We start from the raw sequence: 18,598 nt of genomic DNA, 5'->3' as shown, positions 1-18,598 counted from the left end.
ATTCATATCAAGACTGCTGACAACCAAAAAGGCAAATTAATTACCTGCAGCTTAAATTTATTTTTTAAAAAGGCATCTGAAGTTTTGTTATGGTTTCTTGTGTATTTTTTTCAGTAAGAATTTGTGATCATGTCTGGATGTGTGACTCTGAAATATTATCGTCTGTCAGACAAAAGGTGTCCATATCGAACTCCTGACAGCTCTGTGGTTCAAAATTTTGGCCTTATTAATTCTGCTTTAAACATTTTATAAGTCAGACAACAAATCTGAATCTTCGGGCTTGGCAGAGCTGTTTGTACACCATTATTGCCTCATACCCTACTTCTGAAGTGTGGCCAGATGGTTACTGTGCCCTGTCAGACACCAGCTTTCATAGCAGTCCCTGGACAGGCTACATTGCCTGCAGTAATAGAGAATCCTTAAGGCTGCTTGAAAGTGCATTTCAGGTGAGACCTGGTACCTGGCAGTGTTAGGATCAGGAACCCACAAAAGAGGCATCTGTATGCAAACACTGCGACAGGGGTGTGGAGTAGGGGCTGCCTGTGAATGAGTTACGTTGGGAAGGTTTGAAGAGAGATGTGTTCCGTGTCTCCAGTGTCCTTGTGCTGGTGGGCAAGAAGTGTTGCTGGACTTCTATATTAATGCAAGACTCTCCCCATGCTTCATGGTGCTTGGGACTCTCTCACGTTACATAGGAATTAAGTTACTGATCTGAATGTGTATGTGTGTTGTCCGCTCTGTGACAGGCCTATGCCCACAGGCTACAGAAATAGTGTTGTCATGGACCCCAAACATTACTTTTTCCAGCTTTCATAGGCTTTTTTGCTCCCCATTCACAGTTATAGATGTCACAAAATACAGAAATTAAATGAACAATGGAGGAAATGTTCTACTTTTTTAGGTAAGAAGCTTGTGAAATGAAGGAAAAAGAACTTCCCTCAATCTTGTGATTTCTCATAATATTTCCATGGAATGTACAATTCAATTCAAAAGAATACAGTTGTATGGATAGGTTTTATTTATTGCTGACAATTAGAATGTGGTTGAAAAGAGACTGTATTAATTATCTGACGGAAAAGTCAAAACCGGAAGCTTAACACAATGAGATTTGATTAAACAGTGAAATTATTTCTACAAGGAAGTGGCTTCATTTTTCTAGATAAGAGGATAAAAAAAGAGAAATATAATTAGAGACTAAATAATTAAGCACCTGAAAGCAGGAGACTTGATTCTATTGCAGTGTAAGAGGTCACCAATTTTTGTGGAAAGTTTCTTGCTGTCATCACTGTCCCTATATAGAGGAGAGTGTCTTGCCATGTTAATGCTGAAATAGGAGATTGATTCCATCACATTATGCAGGTGCTACTGCAATGGTTACAAATCCCTTGACATGTGAAAATTTGTCACAAGAGAAGTCTACTTGCAGCTGTAAGGGCCCAGTCCTGCGAGGTGTGAATTCAAAATAAATTTTTGATCTCTCCCTTGGTGCCAGTTGTGCCAGACTGAAAAAAAAAAAAAATCAATTAATTCAGGCTTGCATTGTCTTTCCTCAAGATTCCCAAGAAGCAGAACTGCATGATAGCTAGGGCACCAGCAATTACTTGAGACCCAGCCTTGGGTTTTGAGAATTACTTAGGGTTTGAGGCTTTGTGTGGACTAAGAAATGGGAAAAGATAGTACCATCTTCATTTACTCTTGAATAGACTGATGGAAATGAGAAGTGCTACGTCATGCCTCCATGTTAGGGCTGGGTACAAGTTTGGATAGTCAACACAAACTCAGAATAGGAAAACTCTGATGTCAAAGGTCAGTGCTCTGTCCAATGCCTGCTTGGTTCATATCCATTTTGGCAATAATATGATTTTTCTAATGACCAGGGTGCTGCATTTTATGTCTCCTTTTGGCCTAAATTGGCTTAGTCTTTCACTGGAATAATGTTTTCCATATTTTTATGAATTATTATGTCCAAATATTTCCAGAGCCACAGCAAGTCAGGCTGTTTTATAATAAAACAAGCTTTAGAAAATATGAACTACTCAACACTGAGTTAATCCATAAGGCAGCAGAGTCCAGAGGAAAAGAAAAAAGGAATAGAATATTTTGCTCTTATGTTTTGAAAAGGCATGATTTTCTCCTACTTTAAAGGAGGACAGAGCAACTTCTTTTTTGGACTGATACGAGGGGAGCTACGGCAGTGTCTTATTTGTTTGCTTTAGCTTAGACTTATTTCTGTAGTATTAGGGTACTGTATATAAAAATAGAAACACAAAGCCAAACTGTAAAAGAAGTATTAGAGAGACAAAGGAATTTACATGCCCATTTTATTTCCCAGGAAAGAAGAATGTTAGCAGTTTTTAGTTATTAAAGAAGTTACTACGTGGAAAAACATAACACGTGACAGAGAAATCATAATATCTCAATATGTATTTGGTGGCATTTTTATTTTCATAAATAGAAAATATGAAAAAGACAATTCAACCATGATTTTTTCTTATTGAGAAACTAGACATGCCATTGGTCATGGTAGAAGCACTGAGTAAATGCTGCAGCTTTCACTTACTGTATCTTGACCTGTTGATTCATCAAAGTCACTAGTAGTACACAGCGGTTCACAGGTTCAGGGAGGGGATTGGCATATGAGATCTCTAGAGTAACAGCTTTGTTCACTACAACCCGCCGAGGAATCTAAACGACAGAGACACATTTCTGATCATTCACTGTTTTACGCTTTTCTGGAGTCAGACTTCAGTCAAACTGTAAGCAGAACATCTCTCATATTTGAGGATGAATGAGATATTGGTAGGAGCAGTGAAATTTAACTGACAGCTGATACGCCTTTCCCAATAGTTGAAGCTGGATTTGGATTAGCTAAATAACGTTGCCAAGCTGTATGCAATATTTCATGCACAATTTCAGTGAAAGAGAGCCCCGACTATACAGATACATCTCATTAAACCTGTCTGATCTTTGGGTTGCTGAGTGGCTTTTTTTTTTTTTTTGGCGCATCATTGATCAGGATTAAAGTGTTAAAACAATATAAACTGGCCTGAATATAGATTAGAATTAAGGGTTTAAGTCTGTATTTTGGGAGTAGGCAAAGTTGTTTAAAGGCAACACAAGCACTTGTCAATAACTGGAGTACAGATGACATGAAAGTAAGTTCTGTGAACATAAAGCAGTGGCATGTGACTGGGAGAGAAACAAGGTAACAGAGCTGTTCTGAAGAACAGGGGGCAGATTCAGGCAAAGATTCAAAACTGGTCTCTCACATGCTTACTTTCTCAATTTAAGCAGGCAGAATTTTAGAGCTACATCTGAAATTGCAGCCTAAATTAATGCATTTATCCCCAAATTCTCATCTTGAGATCTGAGCTCCATAAAGACTTTTTAGTTCTTTCTGTCTGTTTAGGACATAAGGGAGAGAATTGTTTACCTTAATGATAATGTTTGTGTCTTCTAAAATGATTGTCTTCTCCACCAGCAACTTTACCCCATGCATGTGCATGACTTCACACAAAGCAGTAACTTGGATCCTTTTGTCAGTAGTCAGATATTTTCCATAATAAGAATAAGGGATCTTTAACTGGATATGTTTCCCTGGAATTCAGACATATATTTAGGAACCATTACACTCTCAAAGAATGCTAAAGAAAAGAGAGTTATTGTGAGGGGTTTTGATATTATTGAAGAGACCAGAAGATAAGAAGGCTGGAGTCTGTTTATATTTCTTCCTTGTGAGGCTGGTTGTGTATTTCCCTCTTCTGGTGATCCTTTTCTACTTTAACTCATTTGACCCTTACAGTTTTGAATGGAGGATTTTGGCCTGAAACTGAAGGAATCTGCTCATCTGCATTTCACTGGATTCCTGTCCCTTTGTATTTCTTATAATTAGAGGTATAACCATTTTTATCTGTTTCCTCCTTATATCTTATTTATTTTACCTCAGTCAAGAAGAAAGTTTGGGTCAAGTTTCACAGAGATCCTTTTCAAGTGACCTGGTCAGCTGCTTATTGTAGTCCTACAACTTTTCTGCTGTGTATGGAAAAAATGTTTATCTTTGTAGCCCCTGGGGAGGAAAAAGATCTCTATAATAGTTTTAATAGCCTTGACTCTTCAAAAGAGAGACAGTTTCATTGTAATTTTTAACCTTTGTCCTAGTTAAAGTGTTGCCTGTTGAGTGCCAGAAAGCATACATCAGACTTTTTTTATTTGTTAAAAGTAAGATGTGTTCCTATACCTGTAATAATCACCACAGACAGATAGATACACACACACATACATATACACAGGCACACACCATATATATATATAGTGTTGCTTCTGGAGCTATAATATAAATGTAGCCTTCTATATAACATTTCATGAGACCTTCAGTTCCTGGTTGAACTAGTGAAAGTTTTCAGAGGAAAAAAAATATCTTGTAAAATGTAGTCATAAACAATGCTATTAAGAGATGGAACAAGTAGATGCACTACAAGGCTGATACAGATACGATACTGATGTTTCTTCCTTCCAGTTGCCTTTGTGTGGCTAAGAAGAGGGCTATATTGACTCCTTAGGGACATTAAAAGTTACCTTGTTTAGAACCAAGATCCACAGAAGTGGTTGCCTTCAGGATCTCTGCCACTGGTCTCCTTGTGTACAGGATGGTTGACGCACTCATGTCCACCTTCACGGTCTTGTGGTCAAAAGATAGGTTATTGAGAATTAAGATTAGGGTAATGTCTTTGCCAAACACTGGAGGTTCAGCCAGCTTGAATTTCCCAGAGATCCCAGGGTTTCTAATTGTCTCTGAAGATCTTTCATCTGGAGATTCTGTGTGTCCTTCTGTGATATTTGATCCAAATATCTTGGCTAAGGCCTTTTTATAAACTCGTCTTTCCTCAGAAGAACCTGATCGAAGGAGAGAACCAAGCAAAATTCATACTTTTGTTGCCATTGCACCTTCTCTGTGTAAAGGCTTTCAGAATGATATCGGGTGTCAGCTCTGCATCACCCAGAAATATGCAGTACCTGAAAGTTCCCCATATTTTTATTAGGCCTCTGTTAAAGTTTTTCACAGTAAAGTAATAAACATACTGTAATAAGGTGAATAAGTCACTAAAATGAAATATGATGCATTTGTTTTTGTTTAGGATGCAAGATTTCTTTTTCTTTGGTCAGAACATGCAGTAGTGTGATAAGTGTTTGTCCTGGTTTCAGCTGGGATGTAGTTAACTGTCTTCCTAGTAGCTGGTACAGCGCTATGTTTTGAGTTCAGTATGCGAAGAATGTTGATAACACTGATGTTTTCAGTTGTTGCTCAGTAGTGTTTAGACTAGAGTCAAGGATTTTTCAGCTTCTCATGCCCAGCCAGAGCACAAGAATTTGGCACAGGACACAGCCAGGGCACCTGACCCAAAGTGGCCAACAGTGTTCCATACCATGCGACGTCCCATCTAGTTTAGGAACTGGGAAGTGGGGGGGCGGGGATTTGCCGCTGGGGGACTGGCTGGGTGTCGGTCGGCGGGTGGTGAGCAATTGCCCTGCGCATCATTTGTACATTCCAATCCTTTTATTACTACTGTTGTCATTTTATTAGTGTTATCATTATCATTATTAGTCTCTTCTTTTCTGTTCTATTAAATCGTTCTTATCTCAACCCAGGAGTTTTACTTCTTTTCCCGATTTTCTCCCCCATCCCACTGGATGAGGGGGAGTGAGTGAGCGGCTGCATGGTGCTTAGTTGCTGGCTGGGGGTAAACCACGACAGTGTTAATTCGCTAATCTGATGATAACCAACCTCTGTATTAAATATGGTTGCACTAAAACCTTGAGGAGTGAAGTATTGTAATATGGCTGCTGATTCAGAAGGCAAACTTTAAAAAAAGTGAAATCTATCTTCCTCTTTTTTTTTTTTAAGACTTTGAGCCACAAACATTAAGCAAACTATTATATGAAATCTGTAACCCTAAATTTAAAAAAGATGGGAAGACATAGGTACCAAGTTTTTGACGGAAGATAAAAATATTCTCACGAACATATGGCTATGCAGTTCTTAACCTTTGCTGCTTTGTTTTCCTAAGTATAGATGAATGGCATGTTCCCTTTACTGCTTCCTAGTAGTTTTGTTTCCAGAATTCAGTAATGTGGGACTGAGTCCACTGGGAGTGCAAACACGTAACAACTGAATGGCTGGGTAGCTGATGGCTGGATGTTGGAACAGGACCACAAGAGAGCCTAACTCGGTGAATTTATACAGTCAGAGAGGGAGACTGAGTGAGTCACTCCTCTTGGGAGCGGGATGTAATGTGGTCTTCAAAAGGAAAGACGAGGAGCTGGAATGGACACAGCAAGAAAGAACTTATTTACTGAGAGACACTGAGCATGAGGTCATATGGGAGATGGATGTCTAGTGTTAGAGGACTGGAGTTTAAGGGTTTGGATTAGTGGTTTGATTGTTGCCCCACTGCCTCTGCCAGATATGCTGGAAAGCTAGTACTTATCTGTACTTCCCATACTACAGACCTGTGCACAGTTTGTTATAAATGATAGACTCAGTTTTAAGACTTTCTGGTATGATAGCTTGAGTGTTTGTCTGCCTTGGGTAGTAAAATGTATTTTATAGCCCTATTTTGTGTATATATTACATTTTGTAATATATACATATTACATATACATAGTCCCTTCTGTGTAAGGGACTAAAATATATTTTGTATTGTGTCTTAATAAGGAAACTACTAAATACACAAAAACAGAAATATAATACCCATTGTATTAAGAAAGTAGTCTGAGAACACTGGCAAGAAATATTTTCTGACGGAAAGGGAGAGATGCTCAAAGAAAACAGGTTACCCATCCTAGCGTCCTAGCACCAAGAATTCAGTAGGAGATAACTGTGATAACAAGGAGATTATTTGTGATAATTCCTTTACCTTCTGGATATTTGTAATTACAGGTGACATCCACACGGGAATTGCTGCCCACAGCTTTGGTGCTTATAAACCTGCCAATTATTTCAGTATCACAATAAACTCTTCTCTTAGTTCCATCATTGTATACAATCCATCTGTTGCAATCGGCATTCACCTCCGTATACACAAATAAGGTGTCATAATCCAAGTCTACATCACCTTCTTTGATGGCTGTGACAGATGCAGGGCCACACTGAAATAATCCTAAAACATGAAAAAAAAAAGTCAGACTTTATTAGTTGTGCTCAGTTTGGAGAAGGAATGCTAAGTCATAGTAAGAACTTATACTGTTACCTCTGCTTTGTTCTTGTGGAGTCGCATCTAAAACCTGCCATCCATTGTATGATGTTCCCAGGTCTGGGCGAATGAACCAGCTTTCATTCCAGACGTGGTAATCCCTGGAGACAAAGAACAATGTCTAGAAAGCATAGTAATATAGAGTCATACAAACGTCCAATTTGAAAGGAGTAGGGAATTTTGTTTTTTAAAGAATCTCTAAGATGTGACACAAGCTGTCTAGTTACAGCAACTCACTACCTCTTTCAAAGGATGGATTTACTGCCTGCTTTTGAGGTGTAGACCTCAGGGTAGGGAGGGAGAGAATACAGATGTCAGCAGCTTGCTTTGGGAGCAATATGAACTATAAGTGAAACATTTAAGCCTTGTATATAGGCAACACTTGGTGACTGGGTTCAGTAACCTTCAAATGTGGAAAATGCTTTGTTTAAATACAAACTTAAAATAGCTATACTGGATCAGATAAAATGCTCATAAAGTTCAGTAGTCCATCTATAGTATTATGCAGCAGCAGATGTTTAGAAAAGAGATAAGAACAGCACCTGAATAGAATGACCCTTCCCCTGATATGCTCTACGATTTCTCACAGTCAGAGAATTAGGGACTTTGAGTCGGTCATTGCATCAAGACCACTGGGTTTCATGGTCATTAGTCATCTTATTCTCTATGAATCTCTTTTGTCCTGTTTAAAAACTCTTTATAGCTTTGTTTTCAACAGCATCCAGTGGTAATGAGTTCCACAGACTCCGAAAGGAAAGGATAGCGTGAAAGACTGGTAAAATGTAGGTCACAGAAGGACCCAGAAAAGATTTGTTGGCTGAATTTTGTTCAGAGGCTAATACTTTTAAGGAGGTTAAGAGGTGAAAGACTTCCTGTATCCTTCAACCACATACACTCAGTGAAAGGAAGCAGACTAAAGATGATACTTTTGGTGAAGCCTAGTGTGCACAGAGACTTTGAGCTATATGATATACCCTTGGGCCTAGTTAGTTCACTTTCTGAAAAGTGAAGTGGGTGCAGATTTTAAAACTGGAGGGCAACTAAATTATAAAATGGTATCATTTAAAGAATATTATGTTTCTTTGGCTACTCAAATTTTGGGGCTTGATTGATGACCATGGATCACTTGCAGTTTACAGCACTGGACTACAATGTCCAATAAGCAAGTCTGGAGGGTGTTGGGATTGTTCTCTTTTCTGTTCCCATACGGGGAAGGTCTAGCTAAAGGAGTGCAGAAAAACTTCTTGGGGAGGCTCCCATCTACCGGGGTGGGGGTGGGGGGGAGTTGACAGGCCAAACTGAGAAACACAGGCTTTGGATGTGTGATGAGAGAAAGTTATGGCAGCAGTAAACCAGTTGAGAGCATGGAAGGTACTCAGCTGCATTATCAGGAACAGACTGGTTAGGTGTCAGTGATTAAAAGAGCCTTGGTAACTGGTACTTTGTCAATGGAAACATAATTTTAAAGAAAGTTGCAACTTGTTTGAGGTCAAGGACTGCAAAAAATTGGGCTGGTTGGTTATTTGAAGTAACTGTTATCTCAAAACCATGAAATACGTTTTCTTTCCAAATGGATGTCTAGTGTATTAATTTAGATATTTGTATTAACTTTTGTCCATACAATTGCTTTTGTACTACTAGCGTTTATGTTTTTAAGTCTCATAAATCCTCTCTCTAATTATTGGTGAGATGCAAAAGTTTATATTTACCATGTGGAATCCTTGCTGATATTAAGACTCTTTCCAGAGCTGTCGTAGTACTTATCAATACTCAGATTTCTATCCACATCATGGGCAGAGTTAAAATTTGAAACCAAACGAGTTGGAATCCCCAAGCACCTCAGAACTGAAATATATTTAAAAAACAAAAAACAAAACACAAACAAACCCCACAGCTTTAGTTCAATGATTATAAATATCTGAGAAACAAAGTTAAGTGTCTAAATATTTTGTGATTCTTTAGCATTTGCAGTCTTCAGAGCACTGTTCCTCTTGTAGAATTAATTGCTTTGTACTTTTGATAAAACCAGAGGTCACAAATGCCTCCATTTCACCACACTCCTCTGTTCTTAAAGCTTACCTGTACACATCACGCCTGCAAAAACCCAGCACTGGCCATACTGAACAGGCTTGTAGTTGTCCTGACGCCATTTCTGGAGGATTACCACACTGCCATCCCATCTGGATGGATTCTCATGTGAATGGAAACTTCCTTGCCACTTTCCCAGGAGAACTCCATTATCATTATCATTTCCATTGATCTAAAAATAGGCCAATGGACAGAATGCACAAAATCAATTGTGTGTAATGCACCATATCTAGTTAATTATATTGCTTAAGGTGCAGGTAGCTGAATATCAGTGGTATAACTAATGCTTTCTGCTTAAGCACATGGAATTCAGATTAAGTTGTCCATTTCTTACCATAGAACTGATTACTCGGCCCACATATTTAGGATCTCCTCTTCGGGATACATCAATGGCTGGGTCCTGACGATAGTATAGGCTCAGATCAAGCATGGTAAGACAGATGTTTAGAAGGTGATCTTGAAACTGTGATCAGATAAGATAATTTTTTTAAAAAATAGATAGTTTCACAAACAGAATTAGAGGAGATTCTACTGCAGTTCCTCCTTTCTAAGATATTCCAGCCCAAATGTGATAGGGACAGTGAGGCACAAAGACAGTGGTGTGCAGAGGCACACACTGGAGACAGAATAAGAGCACAAATTAATTCCTTATGTCTTACCTGTCCATAGTACCATCCTCTTGCTTCAATGTACTTTGCATTGCCCACAAAGATTATTCCATTTTCATTTAGAACATATTCTTGTCTCTCATTTTCATTAGCCAAGTAGACATCATCACCTGAAAACCAAGTTGGACATGCTTTTACACTTAAAGCTGAGAATACTAGCAACCTTTCAAAACCATTTGTATCTTGATTTATCAAGGGAAAAACTACTGTTTGGAAAACGCAATTATAGCTTCCTGAAAATGTACAGTTCGGTGAAAATGCCTGCTATTGCATATGGCCTGGGGCTGGTGGGGGGAATCCATGTTACACTAACTTTTTCCCCTAATTTTAGTATAGCCTTTGCATATTACCTAGATGTCCCCTATCTGTACATTGTACTTTTGTGAGGAAGATGGAGAAAAGTCCAGTCTAGCTCACTGGATTCTTCTGCTTCTCAGGGTAGTTAGAAGTAGAATAGACATTTGAAAAGAATCTCACAGATGACATTTTTCTCTGTTTTCCAGTTGCGTTCATCTTGTTTTAAGATTCCTAAATGAAGATCCCTACTTGCCTGATCCAAAGTGTTATCAGGAATGTTATTAGGATAGCCTGCTCAACCAATCACTTTGATTTCCTTATTACTCATTGGTTTCCCTAGTCTATGGCACAGTATGTAGCTGCTATGAAAGCTGAGCTTCCCACAGATATTTAGGTTGTTTTGATCACTCTTTAGGTAGCAATATCTACTTAGCTTCATGTTTAATTTCATGATGTTTAAAATTATTTTGTGAAAGCTTTGGGATTTCAGGAAATGCATATAAAAATCAGCTTTTCTATTTTATTGAGTTAACTTCTTTACCTTCCTATAGGAACTTCCCATCCTTCCCTTCCTGCAAATAAAAAGATTGTGTAATTTCTTTTAAAAATTATATCACTTTATATAAGTCTATTTTTGTGGTCACTGTCCACACTTTTTTTTTTTTATATCATCATTGTTGATTCCCAAGCTTTTGAGTCGGCATGGGCCTGGAGAACTGTGTGCAGTTCCAGGTGCTGCACTTGAAGGTGTGGATCAGTTGGAAAGTGTGAGAGGAGCACTGAGAATGCTCAGCAATCCTGAGAGTATAACTTATGAAGACAATATAACTTATTAATTAACTCAGAATTATTTAAGGTAGAAAAAAAATGGAGGTGAGTAATGGGGCAAGCACGGTAATCAATTCTAGAAATTCTTGTGAAGAGGATGGGGTGGGTGGGGAGGAAATCTGTTATTGGTGTCTATCATATGTAGGATGAGAGGTTATATGCTGAAATCAAAGCAAAAAAGATTTGGTTAGTTAACAGGAAAAAAATCTAATGGAAAGGCTAGTGTTTTATTAGAGTGAATTGCTGGGGGAGGTACTGGAGCTTCCCTAATGGCTGATCATTAAGAAGGAATTCAAGATCTGTCAGGAATGACCTGAGTGCTAAACTGAACCTGCCTTAGAGCATGGTGTGGGACTAGATAACTTCCTAAGATCCTTCTAACCCTATGAGTTTATGATTTGGAGCAATCTAAATGTCCTTCTATAATCACTTGATGAACATCTTTTTTCTAAGGTTTATATGCTCTCAATTATAATGTTCTAGAGCCAGTTCTTTAAATAAGTATACTTAGACTTTTTTGTAATAACACTATTCCTACCAATAATTAAGAGAAAAATTAGCATCAGTTTAAAAGGAGGGAAAAAACCGTGCAACACACCACAACAAATCTCTTTAAGTATGACTAAATAGGAACACCCCCTTCTTCTGTTACTCTCAGCACACAAGGAGAAAAAAGCCTCAAACAGCCACAATAGTCCTCTTTTTTGACAGTTATAGAAAGACAGCCCACTATAGACCTAATCCTTTATTAAATTAATTCATTTTAGTACAAAAATACAAAGTTGTTATATATTCTGTCTTCTCATTCTGAAATTAAAGTTTATCCTGGCATAGTGAGAAACAAGCAGGATATGAATTTCTATTGATAGTTTTTAATCAATATGCGAGCATGCTTTCTAACATATATATATTTCTAGTAATTTCTTCATATAATCTTTTCCACATAAACAAGTGGCAAGTATCAGACATCTAGGGAAAAAGATACATTCTACAAAATTCTCAAACATACATATCCTTTTATCCCCTAAAGCTTTACAATTGACGTGCTCACTTGTGAGCTATAGATAAGCAATATATGATCTTTCATTTAATTCATGATTAGCACTCTTTGTTCTAGTAGTTAGCTGTACATTCCTTCAGTAGCATTAGGACATAATGCATCATTATCAGAGGCTGGCTTGCAAGTATCTTAGATTTCTCTTTAAATGTCCTTAAGAGACTGTATTAATGTTAAAACATCACTATTGTTTTATCCAAAAGTTTGAAACAAATAAGTTAGTGAATTAATAAGCTTATTGTTTTGTTACCATTATGGAAAGATCAGTATTTTCTGTGTCAAAATTCTGTATTTATTTCAGATATACGACCTGTGAAACTAATTGCTTTCAGCTTGCTAAACTAGAAATTTTCTCTTGTCCAAAAGGCTTTTCATGTGTTCAGCTATCCCAGTAACCCTTCACTGAACATGTTCTAATTCATAATTCCTGTTCAGGAAAGATTAACTGAAAGAAAATTCCAAATGAGATTCATCACCTTGTACAATGGCATTAGTATTTAATCTGAGCAACTGTTTCTTCTTACACAGTTTAAGAGTGCATTTGCCTTTTTAAGGGCCATTTCACTTTGGTTCTCATTCTTTGATTAACAAGTACTTTCACATTTTTCATGATTTCCAGCTGGTAAGTCTGCCATTGAAATTATAGTTATTTCTCCCTAAACATAATGGTCTTTTATTTTGTATTATTGTATCTTATTATCTTTTCTCAACTACTCCAGTCTCTAAGGGCAGCCAGTTATTTCTAAGTGGTATCCCAGCCCATCTGTGTATGGACAATGCTGCTTAATGTCAGGGTATCAAAGTCAGTAATGAACCATTTGCTCAGAGTGTTTTTTCAGATGACACTTAAGGATCCACTAGTAGGTCTTCTCCAACCCAGTGTTTTTTCTTTCATCTCTACTCCTGAATGTTTCCTTGTAAGTAGTTCTTTACTCATATTGTAATATTACAGGTTATGAATCAATTCCTGTCTTTTCCAGCTTAATGAATAACCTCCCATGTGGAACCATATCCACAGACCAGATCTGTCATTTATCCTTTGCTGAGGAAATAAGTTTTCCATTTCCCTTCTGCTATGACATTTACTATAGCGGTAACATACCCTCAAACTGAATCTGTTCCTGTTTGTCAGGCTCAGGGGTCTATTCCACTCTGCAGAAGCCTCTTCACCAGCATCCTACTTTAAGGATACTCCCTTTTGTTTGGCAGTGGTCATTGCATCATCTGATAAATCTGGAGGGCTCTTCTGCAAAATCATTAGTTTTTAAACTGGAATGGCGCAGCTTAATTTTTCTCAGTTTTCATCTGAGAACAGTTTGTCTGCTTTTATGAATACCACTGCTACTCTGGTGTTCCAGTTCAGGAGCTGTCAAGTACTTCAGTCCCTGCTGTTTGGCTTCCATCAATTAGAGGTTACACCACAAGTGATCTTTCAGGGGTTTCTAGGAAGGCTTTTCCCTCAGGACTGTCTATGCAGAGACAGTCTGAGTTTCCTGAACATCCTTCTATAATTATTTCTGTCTTCCAAGACATGCTGAGCTAATTAGCAGCCTTTTTCATCTTGGCTCTTGGAGTATTTGTTAGTGGCCCTTGACTAACATATGGTCACAGAAGAAAATAGTGGGTGATTGTGGTTACTCTTCTTTTATAAGCTGTTTAGTCACTTGGCTGGCTAAGAGCTCCCTTAACTCTGGAGTGGTGTATTTTAAGGCTAATCTAGGTTTCTAGACATATTTGCAAAATCTGAGTTTAGGAATTTGCATTTCTTCTGCAACATGCTGAGGTTGCAGAAATAAAAAATGGAAGAGCAGGAGATGTCCCTTTTCAACCCATGATGAAAGACATGGGAAATGCCAATCTTCTTCACACTAGCCCTCTTATCAGTTCTTATAAAGTTAGTTGAGCTATTGTCTTTGCAGTTAACATCTACAAGAGCAGTCTTGCTCTGATTTAGGTGCAAGTCAAGGATGTTACTGTATGCTTGCTTCAAGTTCTGAGAAGTACCTGCACTTATTAAAGTCTATCAGCCCTTGTTTACAGAAAAAGTGATCTGCTCAGTCCTGAAGAAGGACTCGTATGTTATTACTCCATATAGCACATTTCATTAGGATAAAAGGGGGGGGGGGGGGGGGGCGCAAACTTTTTTTAATCCATTAAAACGAGGTCTCTGAACAGATAGCTGAGATTGCTGCCACTGGTAACCCAAAGAGAGACAGCTTGAGGTAGCAAGCTCACTGTGCGGATATGAAAGCAAATAGGTCAGTTATATTCAAGAGCAAAGGCATTGGTACCTACCTGGGCACCAAGGGTTGAAGAGTAACACAAACTGCCCCAGGAATCTGGAGAAGATCTTGTTCCCTGAGGTTACTTGAAGGATGAGATTGTATCGTCCAATGACAGCATTGGCTGGGCTGGATATTGTAAAGTTCATATAGCCAGACTCACTGGGTCCTTGGGCAGCACTCCAGCCACTTGCCCCCACCTCAGAGAGGTTAAATACAGCTTTTGTACGATGAGATTCTGAGGGGGATGGTCCTGCCGGAAAGAAGGGGTAATTGGTTTCCATTCCAGAGTGTGGTTTCAATGTTAACCTCATATTTGAAATGAGAACATTACAGGGGGAAAAGCGTTAAAAATACATGAAGAAAAATTGCATCTCTAAATGGAATAAGGGGAGAACTACAAGGGATAAAGATTACATTTCTGTGAGAACATGGATTAAGCTAAGGGAGTGTTACCTATTTCAGTGACAAATGCTAGGTTCTCCCCAGTCTGCTTTGGTCTGTTGAAGTACAGGGTAATAGTGAAGGCTTGTCCTCGCCTCACAGTCAACTCAGCATTGGCATATCTGTCAGTATGGTGTGTGCTTGCGTTTACTGATGGCTGCCAGCTGATATGTGTTGGTGTCAGATCTGTAAAACAGAAGAAAAGATATGAAGAAGCAGCCAGCATGGAAAGAAGTCATTTGCTGGTGATTGGCATGATGAGATTGCTAAGAGCAGTTATCTTTTACCAGATAAAAGACAACTAAAAAGCAGATGCCCCATTAAATTGATTAAGTCTAGTGGTAAATAATAGAATTTTTTGCTTGAGTTTTGTTATGGGGCTGTCGTACACCAGGACTTATATACTTCCTATACAGTGCTGGATGCTGTTTTATCACTGGACTTAGAAATTTACAGGGGCAAATCAGTGTCATTTCATTGTCAGCACCAAATAAAGTGGCCTGTAGCCCCTCTACATTTTCAACATCTATATTTTTAGGATCCCAGAAATGGCTATTAGGACATCTTACTTTTCCCGCTTATATCTTGATGCCTTTTGGCCTAGAGTAGGGAAAGATGCATAGTGAGAGATCATCTGTCTTATTTGAATCAACAAGAGGTATTTGAGGCCGTAAGTTGGAGCTTTTGACAAAGAAATCAATCTGACTGAATATAGCTGTGTCCAAAGTGACAACTGGACCACTGGGATTCCTGTTCTAGTAGGCACTACCTTCATGTCCTAGAGGAATTCTGATGATTTTTACAGTGTGCTTGAAGTTCTCAACACCAAGTGTCCTGCATACATGCTGTTATTATGGTCTGTGGTTTAAAACCCATAAAGAGGCTCTTGCCACCTTAAATTCTCAACTACCTTTTCAGCAAGCGAGTATGTATATGATCTTCCTTGCAAGATTTGTTTTCCCTTCTATAGTTTATGTTTTATTGCCGCACTCAAACTTGAGCAGTTACACTGTCTTTGGGAGCTCTGAGAGGCACTGTCCTCTGTGTTTATATCTGCCCTATGAGACTCCACAGAGTACACCTGGAGCATTGTGCTGCAAGTTTTGGCAAATGCTCAGGGCAAGTACCTTGGTGAAGATTGTTCCAAATCACTTTTATTAAAGCTAGTATCATAAATGCAAGGGGGACACACACACACGACATGACCTCCACCATTTTAAAGGAAATTCAAGAGCAAACAATAACAACAACAAAAATAGTGTGATGGAAAGGATCAATTAAGGCCTATGGCACCGTGCACTATTATGGTAGGGATCTTCAAACAAGCTTCCAAGTCTATCTCGTACCATATAGCATAGCAATGAAATACTAAATCAGATCTGGAACAATATAGCTGCATATTACTAGAATTTACATATAATCTTTGAAGAAGAAGTAAAAGTAAAATCTAACTTATGCAAAAAAAGTGCCATAATTACATTCAAGAAAAATTTTTTTCTTTGTAGTCTAAGACCACAAAGAAGTAACGTGAGTAAGCATTGATGCGCTGAAAAAGAGAATCTTTAGCATGACTATCTGGGATGACAGTGAACTGCTTTCTGTGCTGCCAGGAAAGGCTGCTGCTTTCCCTGCAAAGCAACATTTTAAAAACTGATTTGAAAATGTTTGTTTCATTGTTAAACAAGAGACAACCTTGCTTTGCAATTGCCCAGCTCAATAATCATCTTCATTTTTAACTTTAAAATGCATAGATATTGTCATTACTGTTTTCCTTTAGTAGGGTTTTAATGCATCTTTGAATTCCCATCTATAGGCTCCATGCTCACAGCTCCATTAGGATGGATTACACTAATTTTTTTAATACAAAGCATAACACATGTCTGAAATAGCATTTAAAAAATAAAGGGTTTAGATGGAGTTCCGCATAGTGCCTTTTGAAGTAATGGGAATTTCTTTTCTTTCACAGCGCCCCCCAGTTATCCTCTGCTTAGCTCAAAAATTATTCTCAAACAGGTCTTAATAATAACAACAGTAAAACTTTGAAAATGAAGTGCAAGAACAAATTACAATATAAAATTTCAGATAAGAAATCTGAGCAGATACCTACAGGGCATGTATCTTAAGGAAACAGTCCTGAATAAAGTACCTGCTGAAGGGAAGCAAATGACACGAACTCACCTGCCATTCCCTCAGCTTATGAGAATTGCATACAACTTCTACTTTGTTCTTCAAGGATGTCCAAGTCACATGAATCATAAAAAACTCAACAATCTTTTCGTGCTGTCAGCTGAAATTTTAGAGAGGGGAGAGGTGCTCAGCAGTTGTTATTAATACCTGTAGACTTGTCAAACGAATTAACTAGTTCATATAATATATGTATGTCTAATGCCAATGTTCCTACTCAACGTGGGTGTAATTATGGGAGGAGATACCAAAATTATTTACTCAGAGGAAATGTGTTCACTTGAATCCCAAGACAAGAAGAACTTCCTACAAAGGATAATAGGTGTGCCATGAATAAGTTATCTTTAAGGATGAGGAAACGGAGAGTGTGGTGGGACGTAAAAGCCATATGAAGGAAAAAGGAGCATTTCCTGATTACTTAACTTCCAGATTGGTCAATGTCACTTCTGGTTTTGTTCAACAGCTGTGAGTTGGTTTTAGAGGGGTTTTTTGGGGTCTCAAATTATCTCCAATGCCCCCTGACTTATGTGAAATGATAAATTCCCACCAGAAACAAATGTCTGTTTACCTGTTATGTTAGCTAGCTCTGTACTACTATTTCAGCAAAAGTTTCATTTCAAAAGGAACCCCCAAACTATTAACCATGAGTAGTTTTTATCAGTGCAAACTGATAAAGCCTGTCTGTCTTCACAACTGTGGATATATTTCTTTTTATTTTTGTACCCTCGCTTAAAAGTGTACAGGTAATAAAATGACATTGTTGTAGGGAGGAATATTTATCTGTTTAAGATTCTGCAGCTCAACTGGTCATGTCTTAGCACTCAGTAGAGACTTAAAAAATAAATTAGTCCGAGTTTTAAGTTACAAAGAAAAAAAACTGAAAAAGAAGCAGAAATTAAGCTCCAAGAGCTGTTTCTAAGATTGATTTTACAAAAAAAATTAGCTTCTTGCACCTTTTTGAGAAACTTTGTTTTGATACCACAAAGACTAAAAGAGTACTTACTTATATGACATTCATGCTAGCCCTATCCTGAAAGAACAACACTAAAACTTTTCACACTTGGCAGCAGTATATCTGGTATAGTGTATCTCCACTTACATTATAATTCAGAGGTCCTTCTTCCTCTTGGAAGTTTCCAGGATGTTCAGGCTGTCAAAACTCGTTCCGGGAATCGCCTCAGATGGATTTGATTGCCGTTCAGAGCTACTTTAGTCGGTCTTTTTCTCTTTTGCTTAATTCATATTCCTTGGAAACCATAAGAGCCACAAGCCTCTGATGTTACCTGATCTTCACACACAGCCCTAGTGACAAACCGCATTGACCAGTTCTTAAGTTCAGGCGTTCAGTACTTATAGTGATTGCTTCAGACATTACACGTTGCTCCCGCTGGAGTATGACTATTTCCTTTCTTCTTCCTTACCACTCACGTAAGTAATTAAATCTCAGAACACTTTTTCTGTCTCGGCTGCAACCACCTCCTTTACCTCTGTATGACACAC

The 18,598-nt window shown here is 38.2% G+C and overlaps 1 protein-coding gene across 1 annotated transcript; it reads right to left on the bottom strand.

Annotated features, from left to right (window-relative positions):
* Positions 1 to 1,351: 1,351 nt before the first annotated feature.
* On the bottom strand, positions 1,352 to 17,099 carry LOC104833143 (protein-glutamine gamma-glutamyltransferase 6-like). The gene is made up of 13 exons (XM_010569719.1): positions 17,093 to 17,099; positions 14,927 to 15,100; positions 14,484 to 14,723; positions 9,998 to 10,116; positions 9,673 to 9,801; positions 9,330 to 9,510; positions 8,960 to 9,095; positions 7,248 to 7,351; positions 6,915 to 7,157; positions 4,576 to 4,893; positions 3,434 to 3,597; positions 2,561 to 2,685; positions 1,352 to 1,502 (listed from the first exon to the last, which is right to left on the bottom strand). Exons 1-13 carry the CDS (start codon positions 17,097 to 17,099, stop codon positions 1,352 to 1,354), a joined length of 2,091 nt encoding a protein of 696 aa, XP_010568021.1.
* Positions 17,100 to 18,598: the final 1,499 nt, after the last annotated feature.

This window comes from Haliaeetus leucocephalus, unplaced genomic scaffold (genome assembly GCF_000737465.1).
Source record: "Haliaeetus leucocephalus isolate CR32 unplaced genomic scaffold, Haliaeetus_leucocephalus-4.0 Scaffold273, whole genome shotgun sequence".
In the NCBI taxonomy this organism is placed as follows: Eukaryota; Metazoa; Chordata; class Aves; order Accipitriformes; family Accipitridae; genus Haliaeetus; species Haliaeetus leucocephalus.
Note: the sequence above shows the minus strand (reverse complement) of the source record. Positions and strands in the feature narration are given on the sequence as shown.

Excerpts from the sequence above, each read along its gene's own strand:
- LOC104833143 (XM_010569719.1), bottom strand. Across the intron at positions 7,352-8,959 it reads ATCAGCAAGGATTCCACATG|GGATTACCACGTCTGGAATG; the intron begins GTAAATATAAAC and ends CTTTGTCTCCAG. Across the intron at positions 7,158-7,247 it reads TCCACAAGAACAAAGCAGAG|GATTATTTCAGTGTGGCCCT; the intron begins GTAACAGTATAA and ends TTCATGTTTTAG.